The sequence below is a fragment of the Danio aesculapii genome, chromosome 2, assembly GCF_903798145.1.
Source record: "Danio aesculapii chromosome 2, fDanAes4.1, whole genome shotgun sequence".
NCBI lineage: Eukaryota > Metazoa > Chordata > Actinopteri > Cypriniformes > Danionidae > Danio > Danio aesculapii.
In genome coordinates, this window is record NC_079436.1 from 51690534 (window position 1) to 51708495 (window position 17962).

The 17962-nt window shown below is 33.8% G+C and overlaps 1 protein-coding gene across 1 annotated transcript in view; it reads right to left on the reverse strand.

Moving 5' to 3' along the window:
• tgm1l1 (transglutaminase 1 like 1) overlaps window positions 1–16158 on the reverse strand; it is a 43950-nt gene extending 27792 nt beyond the window's left edge. Inside the window, exons 1-4 of the mRNA XM_056445525.1 lie at window positions 16049–16158; window positions 3485–3771; window positions 3200–3391; window positions 1874–2125 (exon numbers count right to left, since the gene is read on the reverse strand). Of these exons, the coding sequence (XP_056301500.1) occupies window positions 1874–2125; window positions 3200–3391; window positions 3485–3770 (730 nt within the window). The 5' untranslated portion in view covers window position 3771; window positions 16049–16158. The remainder of the gene's footprint in view (window positions 1–1873; window positions 2126–3199; window positions 3392–3484; window positions 3772–16048) is intronic.
• Window positions 16159–17962: the final 1804 nt, after the last annotated feature.

A 17962-nucleotide genomic window follows, 5' to 3' on the forward strand; every position in this document is an offset into this window, starting at 1 on the left:
GTTTTTTTAGTGAATCAAATATACGTATACAACTCAATTGGTGCATTCTGATTCTCAAACCAATTAATCTAATGAGTCTTTTTTTATTATTATTAGTAAATTGAATATATACATTGTGGTCTGATTCCTTATGAACTTCCTTATGATTCCTTATGAACTGGTTCTTTTTAATGAATTAAAACCACAGAACTCAAATAGTGTGATCCAATTCCTGAACAAATAAATTAAATGTCAGTTAATTTTTGTGAATCAGATATGAAAAAACAGCTCAACTAGTGTAGTCAAATTCCTGAACAAATGATTCGTATGAGCCAGTTCATTTATGCGAATCAAAAACATACAGTTCATCTATTATGGTTTTATTCCTGAACAAATGACTCTTATGATCAGGTTCTTTTTAGCGAATCAAAAACACAGAACTCAGCTATAATTCAGTTCCAGAACAAATGATTTAAACATCTGGTTATTTTTAGTGAATCTAACATGTATAGAGTAGCTACTGTGTTCTGATTCCCAACTAAATGACTCGTTTGAGCCTATTATTATTTTAGTCTATTAAAATATCACGCATATACACAGCTCAACAAATATAGTCTGATTCCAGAATGCATGACTCTTTTGAGATGGTTCAGTTTAGTAAATCAAAAACCTACAGCTAAACCAGTGTAGTCAAAAATCCTGAACAAATTACTCTTATGAGCCAGTTCATTTATGTGAATCGAAAACATATAGTCAATATATTGTGGTCTGATTCTTCAACAAATGACTTAAAATCTGGTTGACTCTTACGAGCAAGTTAATTTCAGTGAATGAAAAACATACAGTTCATCTTTTGTGGATTTCTGATCAAATTACTCTTAGAGCACATGACTCTTCCAAAATCATGATCATTCACTGAATCACAAACCTTGTCAAATTCCTGAACAAATGACTATTATGAGCCAGTTCAATTATGTGAATCATTTACAGTTCATTTACTGTGGTCTGATTCCTGAAGTAATACCTCTTATTTTCTAGTTTATTTTGAAGAATCAAAACAAAGAGTTTAAATATTGTAATCCAATTCCTGAACAAATGACTCTTATGATCCGGTTGACTCTTACGAGCAAGTTCATTTTTAGTGAATAAAAAACATACAGTTCATCTTTTGTGGATTCCTGATCAAATTACTCTTAGAGCACATGACTCTTCCAAGATCATGTTCATTTACTGAATCAAAAACCTAGTCTAATTCCTGAACAAATGACTATTATGAGCCAGTTCAATTATGTGAATCATTTACAGTTCATTTACTGTGGTCTGATTCTTGAAGTAATACCTCTTATTTTCTTTAATAAGAGGTATAAAGTTAATAAGGTAATAAGAGTTTAAATAGTGTAATCCAATTCCTGAACAAATGACTCTTATGAACTGGTTATTTTTAGTGAATCAAAACCATTGATTTCAACAAGTGCAATTCAATTACTGAACAAATATCTCTTATTATCTTGTTTGTTTTAATCAAAACCATAAAATTTAACTCGTGTAATTAAACTCCAATCATCATGCTAATTTTAGTGAATCAGAAACATACAGACCAACTACCTTAGTCTGATTCCAAAGTAAATGAATCGTGTGAACATTTGTTTCACTGAATCTAAATTGATTATTTTTGGAATTAAAATTTAAAAGCATTTACAGCTCAACAAAAATATTCTGATCCCCAAAAATATGACTCTTTTGAAATGATTCAATTGAGTGAATCAATAACCTTCAGTTCCCCAGTATAGTAAAATTCCTGAACAAATTATTCTTACAAGTGGTAAACCATCTTGTTGAACAGTAGGTTTTCGTTGCATGTTAATTATGTTGCAATAAACTCTTTTATTCTTACCTTCACACCAAGGATTGAAGAGCATGTAAATGTCTTTTTCAGGATCGTGTGTGGTAGATTCCTTTGTCTTCAGACACTGGGTTACGACAGTCAGCGTGTATTTTCCGATAACAGCAGTGACAGATGAGTTGATGGACAGCTTGGCCCGGTTGAGGTTCTGCTCCACAATCTTGGCCTCCCAGCGTTCATCCTGGAGCTCCTCCACCAGCGGGATGATGATGTGCGTCCCTTTAGACACCAGCGGGAGATCTCCTGAATCACAACATGAGGATCACACAGATGATTTGAGAACAAATGTGAAGAATAAAATGATCAGACAATGGATGGATGGATGGATGGATGGATGACAATATGAATGGTGGATGAATAAATGGATGGATTGATATTATAAATGAATGGATTGATATTATAGATGGATGGATGGATGGATGGATGACTAATGATAAAACATTAGATAGAACAGTAGAAGGACGGAACAACAGAACAATATAGCGATAGATAGATAGATAGATAGATAGATAGATAGATAGATAGATAGATAGATAGATAGATAGATAGATAGATAGATAGATAGATAGATAGATAGATAGATAGATAGATAGATAGATAGATAGATAGACAGACCAGTAGATAAATAGAATGACAGACAGTCAGAATAATAGACAGACAGATGGATATAGAATGATAGACAGACAGACAGACAGATACAGAATGTCAGAACAGTAGATAAATATAATGACAGACAGACAGACGGATATAGAATGACAGACAGACAGACAGACAGACAGACAGACAGACAGATATAGAATAATAGACAGACAGACAGTCAGACAGACAGACATAGAATAATAGACAGACAGACGGATATAGAATGATAGACAGACAGACAGACAGACAGACAGATATAGAATGATAGACAGACAGACATATATAGAATGATAGACAGACAGACATATATAGAATGATAGACAGACAGACAGAGACAGATAGACAGACATATAGAGAATGATAGACAGACAGAGACAGACAGACAGACAGACATATATAGAATGATAGACAGACAGACAGACAGACATATATAGAATGATAGACAGACAGATATAGAATGATAGACAGACATATATAGAATGATAGACAGACAGACAGACAGACATATATAGAATGATAGACAGACAGATATAGAATGATAGACAGACATATATAGAATGATAGACAGACAGACAGAGACAGACAGACAGACAGACAGATATAGAATGATAGAACAGTAGATAAATAGAATGACAGACAGACAGACAGACAGACAGACAGACAGACCTCCACCCTCACCTGTCTTCAGCTCCAGGTGTAGTTTATCAGTGTTTGAGTTGAAAGGTCGTGAGAGTTCCAGCTCAATCTGGAAAGTCTGTCCTCTGCGGATGATCAGCTGATCTCCACAGTACTGATCCGTGTGATGCTCCTTCTTATTCCGGTCAGTTTTCCGGCTGAGCAGATCCACAGAACGCACCGCTAAAGACAAATCTGATGGGGAAAACAGTGTAATTTGGCTTGTTCCTTATATAATTCATTCATTTTTTATATTAAGCAGGTAATTTTTGTGTGTGATCGTCTCACCATCCACATTCGTTTCTACACTGACAGACACTGGAGATGCCGGCTGTTCGTTTTCATTATTTCCAGCAACAACACCATCCGCTTCACTGGTTAAATCATAAGAGTTGCTCTGTTGGCGTAAGCAGCATGGACAAGCCTTTCGTAGCCAGCGCCGGCAGCCGCTCTCCGGTTTCTTCGTTTTACCCTCGCTGGGTTTCTCCGCGACGGCCTCTCCATTCCTTGCTGAAACGCCATGGAATCGGCCGACAGCAGAGTTATCTCGGATTGACTGTCTTTCTCCTGGCATCCTGGAAAACAATCGTAAAAAAACATTTGATGAAAAATTGCTAAAAACTTGTGCAGGAGAAATCAAGAATAGACTAATTAGAAAAAACACCAATGACAAGGCCATCTCATGACAATTTGTAACACTGATTTAGTGGATAATTTGTATGAATTAGTACAATCTCATTTGTACATTTTTAGCATGATTTTATCATTCCCCGATGATGGTTGGGTTTAGGGGTTGGGTTTGGTGCCACGCCTCCTTTTAAAAATCATAAGTTTTCATACGACTGAACTGAATTTGTACGAATTAGCCACTAAACTGACAAAAAGAAATAAGGTTCCAGCTGACCATGAGGAAACATAACGATATTACGCTTTATACGAATTCAGTCCCACCCCTAAACCCAACCATCATTGGGATCAAACTAAAAATCAGACTAAATATAAAAATCAAAGTAAAAAATGTACGAATGAGACCAAAGACAAAACGTTACAAATTGGTGTGAGATAGCGTTGGATTACACACATTCCTGAAATTATGCCATATATGGGAAACCAGGTGAAACATTCATTCATTTTCCTTCGGCTTAGTCCCATATTTATCAGGGGTCACCACAGCATAACTTTTTTTATACAACTGACAATATAAAAAAAATACAATTGTGATGTAACTAAATTTGATAGTGTATATTTATATACATATATATATTATATATATTATATATATATATATATATATATATATATATATATATATATACATATACATACATATATATATATATATATATATATATATATATATATATATATATATATATATATATATATATATATATATATATATATATATATAATATATATTTTGCTACTGGTCAAAAGTTGGGGGTCAGTTTTTTTTACTTTTCATGGGTTTTTTTAAGGAAAATTATTCAGTTCAATAAGGCAACATTTGTTAAATGTAAAAAAAAATGTTAAATTGTTAAATGTTTATAAAAAATTTTAAACAACTGATTGTAGTTTCAAATAAAGTTCTTTCTCTAGTCATTATTGCATTTATTACTATTACCATTAATAATAATAATAATAATAATAATAATAATAATAATAATAACAACAACAACAACAATAAATAATAGAGTGATTTCTGAAGGATCATGTGGCTCTGTAGAGTGGAGTAATGAAGCTGAAAATTCATCTTTAAAAATCACTGGAATAAATTGAATTAAATGATGAACTACTTTTAAACAGTTAGTGCAATAACATTTTACAATGTGTGCTGTATTTATGATGAAATAAAGCAGGAGAAGCTTATTTTAAAATATTTAACAATCAAACTGACCCAAAACTTTTGACCAGTTGTGTTTAGAATATTTTATAAGCGAAAGTGTGCACTTTCATTTTAACAACCCCACAGACATTGTCACCAAATATAAATCAGCGAGGTCAGACTTTCTCATACAGAGCCTCATTTCAGTTGTCAGGTTTTGTAAAAATGTATGTATCAATTGAATTAATCAATCTATTAATGAAACGTTGGCTAGAATTATGGAGAGACAGCATATGAACCGAGACCGCATCAGATCATGAAGCAGATCAATGTTGATCTTTCTGTCGAGCTGTCAGTGCAGAAATGAACAAAACAAAAGGCCTAATACAACATATTATAAGATTAAAATATGGAAAAATACTTTCAGATCCTAACTTCGGTCAATTTTCCTAATGGATAAACAGCTCTCAGTAATATTTGCAGCATGCTTTCACTTTCGTATTAGACATGAAACGCACATTTGCCTGTAGAAATGACATCTCGCCCTACTCATCATTCTCTCTTCACATAGCCATATAAATGGCTTTTACACAATCATAATACACTGTGATATAGCCTGGGTCATTAGTTCGTTGGATTGGTCTCACTACAATTGATCCACTCAATCGAGCAGAGACCATTTAGCAATCGAGCAGAGACTCATTTAGGCGATCTTGGACTGATTGATTTGGCGCAGAGCCGAGCGCGATTGCTGGATTTACATATGCCAATCGAACCACGCTAACGGGGGAAATGAGACAGATTCCAAAACAAACATCTATGTGTGAAAGCACCCTAAGATTGTATTTGCACGCAGTTGACAGACAGTCGCAGCCAGACTTTTGTGACAAGGCAGCACCGGCCCGATTCTGTACACTGGCCTGAGTGTCTCGCAAGCTGGCCCCGGGCCATCGGGAAGTCCTAATTGTCGAGCTCACTTGTGGGCACACCATTTAACAAAATTTCCGACTAAAATCTAACTACTTGAAACTGTAAATTTAGGTTCAATTCTTACATGAATAAATCTGCTACGAATGACAATGGAACATTATTTCAGCTATATTTTCACTATAAAAATATATTTATATAGTATCAAACAAGTTATGAAACATAAATGCAAACACTTTACTTGCATTTATGTAAAAAGCACATTTTAGTAGATGTATGGTATCCCCTTCAAACTTCCAAGCATACCATAGGGGCTATCTCCCATGTTACATAAAGAAGAAGTAAAAGTGACTGTGGAAAAAAACATCTGCTTTTCTTCACAGTGTTGTTAAAGTAAATGCCCATTCAGTTATGAGCTGTAAACTTAAACATGCAGCTTACGCTTCAACCAAACAAATCTGCCTTAGGATGACTTTAAATGTGCACTAAACGCTTTCTGAAAAAAGCTTCTGATTTTTAAAAACAGCATAACAAACATTCCTTAATACTCACAATTCCTCCACCCCACATTAATGTACAAGCTATGCAACACAGGCGACATCTGTGCAAAGTCATTCAGAGTACATTATCTTACTTTACAGACACAATTTTTGAGCCAAAGCTTGAGGAGGTGGTTTAGGAGTAGACCTAAAATGTTACTTATATATTTAGAAGAAAAAAAAGCAACTCAGGGTTCCTACTTTGTAGCTCTCTGACGATATATAAATAATATAAACCTTTTAAACCTTCTTTTTAAATTATGTTCCTCGGATATTTTTTTTTGTACTCTCTCCATCATCTCTATCTCAGTTGTTTCAGTCAACGCTTTTCGGCACAGTCGTCTCCACTTTTAAACACTGTTTTTTTTAAATATCAGTTACTACACCTTTTAAAATGTATGCTTTTATTAGAGATTAAATCAAGGAGGAACAGAAATGCTGTCACTGCATATGCATTCTTGTCCTGGTGACGCTGAATAAACACTGAAAATGGGAGCCATCTGTTTTTCCCTCCAAATGGCCCTGTGCTTTCCTTCCATCTCAGTAACATGGTTTCATCTGTTTTCTCAAAACCTCTCACAATTATCAAATTCCAATCTCTTATTAAGCAGCTGCTTGTATTTCTGAATCTCACTGCCTTCAATATAAACCACACATATATGTCTCTGCAGTGCATTACTGTGAAATTTTCTGTGTTTGTTTGTAATGTGGTGGCAAATACATGTATGCTACCTGACAAAAGTCTTGTCGTCAATCCCAGTTGTAATAGCAACAAATATTAACCTAATTTCTAGTTGATCATTTGGAAAAGTGACAGAAGGTAGATTTTCCTGATGAATCATCTGTTGAACTGCATCCAAATCATCACAAATACTGCAGAAAACCTACTGGAACCCACATGGACCTAAGACTCTAAGAAATCAGTCAAGTTTGGTAAAGGAAAAGTCATGGTTCGGGGTTACATTCAGAATGGGAGATCTGCAGAGTGGATGGCAACATCAACAGCTTGAGGTATCAAGACATTTGTGCTGCCCATTACATTCCAAACCAAAGGAGAGGGCAAATTCTTCAGCAGGATAGCGCTCCTCATACATCAGCCTCCACATCAAAGCTCCTGAAAGCAAAGAGGGTCAAGGTGCTCCAGGATTGGCCAGCCCAGTCACCAGACATGAACATTATTGAGCATGTCTGGGGTAAGATGGAGGAGGATTGAAGATGAATCCAAAGAATCTTGATGAACTCTGGGAGTCCTGCAAGAACGCTTTCTTTGTCATTCCAGATGACTTTATTAATAAGTGATTTGAGTCATTGCAGAGATGTGTGGATGCAGTCCTCCAAGCTCATGGGAGTCAGACACAATATTCATTCTTTTTCCACTGCAGCATGACTTTATATTCTATACTGTACATTATTTCTGTTAAATGACAAGACTTTTGTCTAAGCAAAGTCAGACCTTACTGTCCTAATTAAATCATTAAAAATCAAGGCATGATCATATTTTATTTTGGTAAAATAAGCGTAATCTAGAGGCCTTTACCTTTCATATAAGCCACTTCTGATACCAAATGATCAACTTAAAGTCAAGTTATTATTTATTGTTCTTAAAACTAGACTATAGGCTTTTTCAGGTAGTGTAAACAGCTAAATATCAAAGTTTAATGCGCATTTATGCATTGTGTCATATCTCTCAGCTCTTTTCGTGATTTGTTTGGAGTGAAAGAACACCAATAAACATCAAAAAGTCACCTTTATGCACTGTATAAATATATATAAATATTTATATATGTCAAAAAGTCATGACAGCTAATGTTTATATGGTACTTTAACTTATTTTTAACACGTTAATCAGATTTCAATTAACATTTTTACATTATGAAAAGTTTAACTTTAATATTTGTAGTCAGTTTAATTGATAGATGACTAGAAAAGTTCATTTGATTCAACTCAAAAATTTAAAAGAGCAAGATTTTTTTGTGTGAAGAGGTTGATATTGATTCCTGCCTGTGTTTTTATATATGCTAAAGCTTCAAAATGCAACTCTTAATACTTTGGTCCCTTTTATCGAGTACAATTATAATTGAGCCTTTATTTCATTCACAACACAGTTGCAAACTAGTGCACTACTAGTGCATTTCAGAGTGCATCAGTTGTTAAAAATGAGCTAAAAAACACCTAAAGCTCTTCATCTTCTATTATAACAGTCAAACACACACCATGTTTTGGTTATGTAAGCATGTGCAGCACAAGAATGTCTGCAATGCTGTTCTGAATGACTGTAAGCCATTGAAGCCTGCAGACTGTCCACTATAGATATTCCAGTCACAGGACAGTCTACGGGACAAAACAGCATGCACGACTCATCTGTTCTGATGGCTTTATTCAATTAGGAAATCAGCATTTATTACAAGACTGAACTGTGGTGTCATGAGAACTTTCACAAGTCATGATTGATGACTCTCATCTAGCTTGACTCTTCTTGTAAGGGGCAAATGTTCAGTCAATGACTGTACTCACACAATTCAGCCAAAGAGCCACTAAATTTCCTAAACACAAGACTGAAGAGGTCAAAAGCTTTAATGTCCTGAAGGCAAAAGGCGAGACGAGATTCACAGAGAGCTTTAGTCAAAGGAGAACATCACAAGTGGCATTTTTAATGTGTCAGATTTTGCTCCCAGACAAAATAAACTGAGACTTTTGCTCTTTATTGCATGTGTTTTTCTAACTGATCTTAAGCCTGTAAACCCTGACTTAAGAAACTATACAATTTTTACAAAAAGAGAGGGACTGAAAAAGGGACTCTAAGTGTATTGATTCGGGGGTGGCAACAGAGGTACGACGTATTTATTATAAAGACTGGTCAGCAGGCAGCGGTCAAAACAAAGCACTGTCGCCTCAAACCAAGAGGGTCTCTGGTTCAAGTCCCGGCTGGACCAGTTGGCATTTCTGTGTGGAGTTTGCATGTTTGTGTGGGTTTTCTCTGGGTGCTCCAGTTTCCCCCATAGTCCAAAGACATGCGCTATAGGTGAATTGGATGAACTAAATTGACAGTAGTGAATGAATGTATGTGAATGTGAGAGTGTATGAGTGTTTCCCAGCACTGGGTTGTGGCTGGAAGGGCATGCGCTGCATAAAACATATGCTGGAATAGTTGGGAGTTCATTCCACTGTGGCGACCCCTGATAAATAAGGGACTAAGCTGAAGGAAAATGAATGAATTAATAATCCATAAACACATATCCTATCCGTATGCCCCATATAGTGATGCATAACATCTACAAAACCCGACAGATGGACAAATCTACACTAGAAATTAGCAGAGTTTAATTAAAAAAAATCTACTTGATTTATAACTTGATTTGTTTTAATTTTGGAGCATGGAGATATTTTCAAATGGAGGGTCAGAAATTTACCAAAAAAACACTAAATTCTTTCATTTGTTTCACCCAAATTTGCTGCTGGTTTGAAACTAAATGAAGATTAAAATGGGGTCTCTCTTTAAATCTCATAAGCTAAAAACGTTCAACCTCTAAGCACCAATGGGTGTCGTGTATCAGAGATTTATGGATGTTTAGAATATATCATTCAAGACAGCTATGATTAGAATGCTAGAATGCAAACTAATGCTTGGCATTTACATCTCTAAATACCCACACACATCTGTTCATGCTAAATCAAGCGACCTACGACCCCTGCACACTAAACACCAGCTCTTCCAAGCATACAACTGCCAACATTTGAAAGAAACAATTGCTTTTATTCAAAAGTTATGCATCAAACTGTTCAAAAGTGACAGCTAATAATGTTGCAAAATAAATAAATAAATGCTGTTTAAATAAATAAACACTTTTTATACTTTGTTCAAACTAATCTGCCAGTGGGATAATACAGATTTATTTCAAACCAAAAACAAGATTATTTAGCTTGTTTTAAGGAAAAACTCACTTAAGTTTGATAATTTTTTCTGAAAACAAAACAATATTTTATGCTGGTCTAGAAAATACTTCTTGGTTTAAGATTTTTTTTTAGATATTTAGACTAGAAACAAGACAAAAACTGAGAAAATCCTTTTTGCATGTGCATTAAATGATTTCTGAAACATCATGTGACACTGATTATTGAAACTTTAGCATACTATGCAAATTGCGCTTTATAGTATATTCAATTATTTTAAATACATTCATATTTTGCAAGATTACTCTGCTATTGTACATTTGATCAAATCAAAGCAACTTTTGCTGGCATAAAAAAGACATTAAACTTTTCTGTGGTTAGGTATGTGCCCACTTATTCAGCTGTGTAGGAGATCTTCGGTCTAAAGCCAAAGATAGAGCCAGCAGCTGGCAAATATGTGCACATGAGTGGGGCGGATACTGCTCTACTCCACTGAGCTGCATTTAGATCTTAAAGGGACAGTTCACTACACAAATAAATAAACTAATTCTGCTTTCACATTTGTAAACTCAGCTGTAAATGTGTCAAAATTAACCAACAACCATTTTTCATAGGCCCTTAGCAGAATGTTCAAAAAAATCTGTTAAGTGCTGTTAAATGGGCATTTTTATTTAAATTTGATGATCTAAACTGAAATATGAAGAGTGGGCGGGGCATATAGTAGCCCATCCCCTTTAAAAAATAGCCAATAGCGCTTTGTTTTATCACAGCTCGGCCAATGAGAGTGGTTCAGCTCAAGCACATCAAATGAAAAGCAAATAAGAAGCATCTTGAAGGGGTGGGGCCTGTCAGACACTAGAGAGAATTTGATTGGTCAGAAGATTTGATGAGGAACCTAAATATGAGGTGACATTAAAAAAATTGTTGATCCAAAATAACAACAACAATAATAATATTAATAATAATAATAATAATAATAATAATAATAATAATAATAATAATAATAATAATAGTAGTAATAATAATAATAATAATAATAATAATAATAGTAATAATAATAATAATAATAATAATAATAATAATGAATACATATTAAAAATAAATAAATAAAAATAATCTTAATTTTACTGTTTTGGACTAGCACTAGCTTATACAGATCCTTGAAACTAATATAGTAACATTTAAAATAAAACTTTATGTTATTATCGGTGCGATAGCCCAGTGGTTAGTGCACCAACATATGGTGCAACAGCGCTCCAGGCGTCCTGAGTTCGAATCTTGGCTTGTGGACCTTACCAGATCCTACCCCATCTCTTCCACTTCACTTCCTGTCAATCTACTGTTGTCCTAACCTACCTGTCTAATAAAGGCTAAAATGCCAAAAAATAAATCTTCAAAACTACTTTATTTTAATTTCAAGTGATCTGTAAAGGAATAGTTCACCCAAAAATGAAATTCTGTCATCTTTTACTCACATTTTTAGGGGTCTTTTTGTTGGGGGTTTTTTTCTGTTGAACACAAAACAATATATTTAGAAAATTGTTGGTAGACTTAAACCATTGACTTCCATAGAGACTTCTATGGATGTCAATGGTTTCTGGTTTCCGACATTCTTCAAAATACCTTCTTCTGTGCTTAACAAAACACACAATAGTATGGAATAAGTAAGGGGCAGGTAAATGATGTCAGAGTTTTCAACTTTGAGTGAACTATCTCTTTAATGCAAGGCAAAACATCTTATTACAAATGCAATTTTTTTTTTGCTTCATTAGACTTTAATGCATCGTTAGAAGCCAAGAGCTCGAGCTAGTGGTTGCCATTTTTGGGTGGACAATCCGACTATGGAATTGTTAGTGTTTTGTGCAATTACTATTAGATGTAAGATTGTAATTAAAATCCCTTCACTTGCAAAAACGTTTTTACGCTCGCTGGAGGTAGTTTTAGAAAAAGGTTTAATGTGAATAGTGCAAGATGGAAAGACATTTGCCAAATAAACTCTGACGTTACACTCGTCACCAATCAGCTGCCTCCATTATGCTTGCCTTGTTTACTTTAGGTTGCTAAGTTACCACTACTAGTGCAGTCGGTCCCCTCAAACAGCTTGATGGAAACACACCTAAATCACATTTGGGGTTTTTGTCTATTTTTTGCAACCTTTAAATAGATTTAATGTTGGAATCACGTTACTCTTTTATTATTAGTAAAGCTGCTTTGAATTAGTTTGAAATTAATAAGGTATTATAGAAATAAAATGGAGAATATATCTTCTTATTAATTTGTATACTTATTTAAAATTTGAATTATCAAAGCAGTTTTTTCTTAGCATTATGTTCAACCTATAACGCAGAGACACACACACACACATTTATTTATTTATATACAGTTACGGTCAGACTTTTTCACCCTCCTGTGAATTTTTTTGTCCCAATTGATGTTTAACAGAGCAAGGAATTTTTCACAGTATTTCTGATAATATTATTTCTTCTGGAGAAAGTCTTATTTTTATTTCAGCTAGAATAAAAGCAGTTTTAAATTTTTTTTTAAAACATTTTAAGGACAAAATTATTAGCCCCTTTAAGCTATATATGTATTGTCTACAGAACAAACCATCATTATACAATGACTTGTCTAATTACCCTAACTTGCCTAATTAACCTAATAACCTATTTAAGCCTTTAAATGTAACTTTAAGCTGCTTACTAGTATCTTGAAAAATATGTAGCAAAATATTATTTACTGTCATCATGGCAAAAATAAAAAGGGGCAAATAATTGAGAGCAGGACTACATGTGTGAACACACCCTTAGCGTCTCACTGTTTACACGCCCAGGTTATATATTGCAGAAAAACACATTAATTTCACACCAGAAGATGTATTGTATCGAATATGACGTCTAGATTCAAAAACCTGCTCACGGTGCCCCACCTCACATTTCCCTCTGTGATGTAGAAACATGAATCACAAAAACACTGGCACAGTGTAAATCAACTGAAGGAACACGACTTTACATGCAGATCTTACATAATAGAGGAAAAAAAGATTGTTTTAGATTTAAGGTAATGTTCTAGCTGCCACCTAGCAACCATTCAGGACACCCTGGCAACCATCCAGATTCCAGAACTATTTCTATTGGGATGTAGTGTGAATTACGCAATAGAGTACTTCTGTTTGTGTGTTGATTTTGGAGAGAATTTATTTTAGTAGGTTTTTTGTAAACAAAGTATAAAAACTAAGCTACGTTCCTAATTTCCGAGTCTTCACATTAATACAAAAAACACTGTTTTATTAACACTTTAAGGTTCTATTTTTTCCTATTTCTATTCAGCTAAAGCTTGCTTAAGTATTTTTGTCTATTTAACATAAGACATTCATTCCTTTTCCTTCAGCTTAGTCTCTAAACCAGCGACATTCTAGCTGTGGGGTGGCAGTGCTAACCACTGAGCCACCATGCCACCCTAAATAAGGCATTACAGTATTTATTTTTTTCATTTCAGTTTTAGGTATTATTTAAGAAAGTCAAAAATTGCATAGTTATATAAAAGGTAAATTTTTACAGCAGTCTGTTACAAGTCATGAGAAGAAGAGCACATGATAATCACACTGACCACTTATGTGGGAAAGACTAAATCCTTGTTTGGCTCAAATGGCTAGGAATAAAAAAAACCTGCAGAAAAATTGGATTACCACATACAGCACTAGAAATAGACAAGTAAAAGTTTGAAGAAAAGGCTCTGAAATAATGTTTCTCTCCAAGATTAATGGATATCTACAGATTACACTGTTTTCAGGTCAGACGAAGTATGTCAACCATTTAAAGGGTTCGTAAATCAATCTTTAATCATTTCAAACCTTGTATTTCTTTCATCTGTTGAACATAAAAAGGAGATATTTTGAAAAATGTTGCAAGCATGTAACCATTGACATCCATTGTATTTGTTTTTCCTACTATGGAAGTCGATAGTAACAAGATTTCAGCATTCTTCAAAATATCTTTATTCGACAGAAATAAAGCAACTTGTGAAGGTTTAAATTTTTTCTGCCATTTGACTTTATTTATTTATTTATTTATTTGAAATACCAACAGCCAATTACAATGAAAATATAACAGATAGAAGTATAGTACAAACAATACCAATGTTATTTTATGTAACAAGAAAAATATGACAATTTTAAAGAAGTATTACAATGGTAGAGCATGGAGAAAGACAATGAGGAAAAAAAGAAACAAAAAAAAAAGAAAAAATAAAGAAAAGAGAGAGGGTACATGAAAAAATAATACAAATTAATGCAGAATATTAAATGAAGCACATGTTTTATGAGTTTTAACTGATTTCTTGTCCTTGTGAAGTTTTATAACCACGTGAAAGTAGGGATGAATTTAGCAAATTGGGGGCCCTAGGCAACACCAGCCATAGGGCTCAAGTCCTGATGCACCCTTTTTTACTTTTACTTAATTAATTAATTTATTTTTTTGGTGTTTTTTTACATTACTCAATCTTCTTTTCTATGTTTTTTCTTAATGCAGTCTTTAAAATTTCAATGATTAGTTTTCTTAAAATTAATTAACAATAAAAAAAATTGTAATACATATACATACATATATAAATATATATATATATATATATATATATATATATATATATATATATATATATATATATATATATATATATATATATATATATATATATACACACACACATACATAAATTTATACATTTGACTGCTGAACTGCTCCATGATCATGGTGGTGGATATTTTATTTAATAATACTATTATTACATTACATTATTATAATAATATTCATTCATTCAATAATTTTCTACCGCTTTTCTGGGGTCATAGGAGAAAACCCCAGACTTCCCTCTCCCCAGAAACTTCCTCCAGCTCCTCATAGGGGATCCCGAGGTGTTCCCAGAATAATAATATATTATATTAAATGATATTTAATTATGTAAAAAAATTCTCTCACTATACAAAATATTATAGAAAATTATGTTATTTATAGTATATAGGTATAATTTATGATTTTAGATATTTTGAATCATAGCCCCAGATTGAAAGTGATCACATTTCGTTTTGGGGTGAACTATCCCTTTAAGGACCTTTTCTTTGGTTCCCCACCCTCTCCAATCGCATACAGCTGGAATTAAAAACATCTGGAAAATGTGGAGCTTGAACTGTTTTCAAATGCAGCAGTACAATAGATTAAAAAAAGTTTAACTAAACATGAGTAAATAAATACATGGTGTCGCCTCTTTTAAATGCTGCAGATACTTAATTTTTGGGCAATTTCGCTTTTGATATTCGCTATGGGATGTCATAAATATCCTTATCTATATATACACACAGTATAACTTTAAGGCGTAACGTTATACACTACAACCCACATTTGTAACTCTAAAAGAAGAACTGAAGTAAAAAGAGCTGTGGTTTGTGGTTTTCTCAGCCCTCAAAGTTCACACATCAATACCTCAAACAAGAGTTCAAGACACACACTGTCCTCTTCATAAACATGAATATACGCATAAACCGTTATAGTTTCAATAATTATGACGATAATTCGACCTTGACGACGTCAAAACTTGAAATTGACCGCGACGCGTGACAACTCCTCAAATTAAACAACACGACACTGAAGCAAAAGTAAAGATAAAGTTAGGACTTACTTTTGTAAACGCAGGAATTCAAAAGTTTTCTTCAAATATATATGTATAGGAGTACAGCACGCAAAAAACCCCAACAGCCTCAAGAGTCAAATCAACACTGTTTGAATAACCTCGAAACTGCTTTAATACACACGTGCAACAACGCCCATCCCCTGAAGTGACGTGTTTAGATAGATAGATAGATAGATAGATAGATAGATAGATAGATAGATAGATAGATAGATAGATAGATAGATAGATAGATAGATAGATAGATAGATAGATAGATAGATAGATAGATAGATAGATAGATAGATAGATAGATAGATAGATAGATAGATAGATACTGTGTCACTCATTTAAAAAAAAACTATGATAAATATACTGTGGTAAAATAGGCTACTTGAATTAATGTTGTGATTAGTTGCTATGGTAATAACACGACTATAGACCGTTTCAATGTGGCGATGAACATTGTTAAAACTATTTCGTAACAGTAAGAAGATGCAATTTAGACATATTTTAACGTTAAAACAGCTGTCATAACATTATTCATCAATATGTGGACATTTTTGGATTCTTGGAAGCTATGGAAAAATTTAATACAGCAAATAGGTTAGGACCAATTGTTTACATCCCTCAAAATGGTCTATATAAATTGCATAATACTGTAGTTTATAGTGGATATTATACTACCGGCAAAAACTAAAGTAGTCTTGAATTACAGTCAGTTCTCTAGAGTTAATACTACAGTTATTTTACATCCCTCAAAATGGTCTATATAAATTGCATAATACTGTAGTTTATAGTGGATATTATACTACCGGCAAAAACTAAAGTAGTCTTGTATTACAGTCAGTTCTCTAGAGTTAATACTACAGTTATTTTACATCCCTCAAAATGGTCTATACCAATTGCACAGTTTATAGCACATATACCAGTTACTGTAGTAAAGACTGAAGTATTCAGGATGTATTACAGTCAGTTCCCTAGAGTTAATACTACAGTTATTGTTTACATCTCTGAAAATAGTATAACTTGCACAATGCAGTAGTTTATAGTACATATTATACTACAAAAACCAGTTTACTGTAGTAAAATCTAAATAATTCTTTAGTATGTATTACAGTCTATTACAGTTAATATTACTAGGGTTGTCGCGATACCATTAAAGAGCGCCTATTATACATGAAATAGGGTCATATTTTGGTTGTAAGGGTCTCCAACAACAGTCTAATATGCATGCCAAGGTCAAAAAACACTTTCATGGTCTTATAATATGCATTTATTTTTACCTAATTATCCCAGCGACTCCCATATGAATCGTTTAGTGATTCATTTGTTCCCAAACCCCTCCTTAGTGTGAAGCTAATCTGCGCTGATTGGACCGCCTGCTGCGAAACTGACCACCCTCAGCGAGACAGAGTGAAATGCCCAGCAGCTAATCAACAATATAGAAGTAGTCACATACATGCTTCATAGTGTAAGGCTTTTTTCACAAACACACACACACAACCCTCCTCAGAAGATCTCCGTAAACAAAGCGGCACGTGTCGCGTTTTCAATGTGGCTTTACATGCGATATGAGAATAAAAAGAGTAACCGCATGTACTGTATCAGGTTAACGAGTAACAAAACACAATTAAATACATAATTTGCAAGCTAGAGTAAACGAGGCAACAATTTTAATCGCACGTACTTACACTTGTGAAATGGAGGAAGAAACTGATCCTGAAACTGATGATGCACTGATCCATGTTCTTACATAGTCCCTTGTAGTCTTTTCTGATCCTTCCTTTAACAAACGGCCGATGAAGTCTTCTTTGTAAGCATGTAGTTTCCAGAAGCACTGCACAAGACTGGGCTATAATGTTGAGGTATTTTTTGCAAAAATAAACCTCAACCACTGACTCTTCACAGTTTCATCTTTGGGTA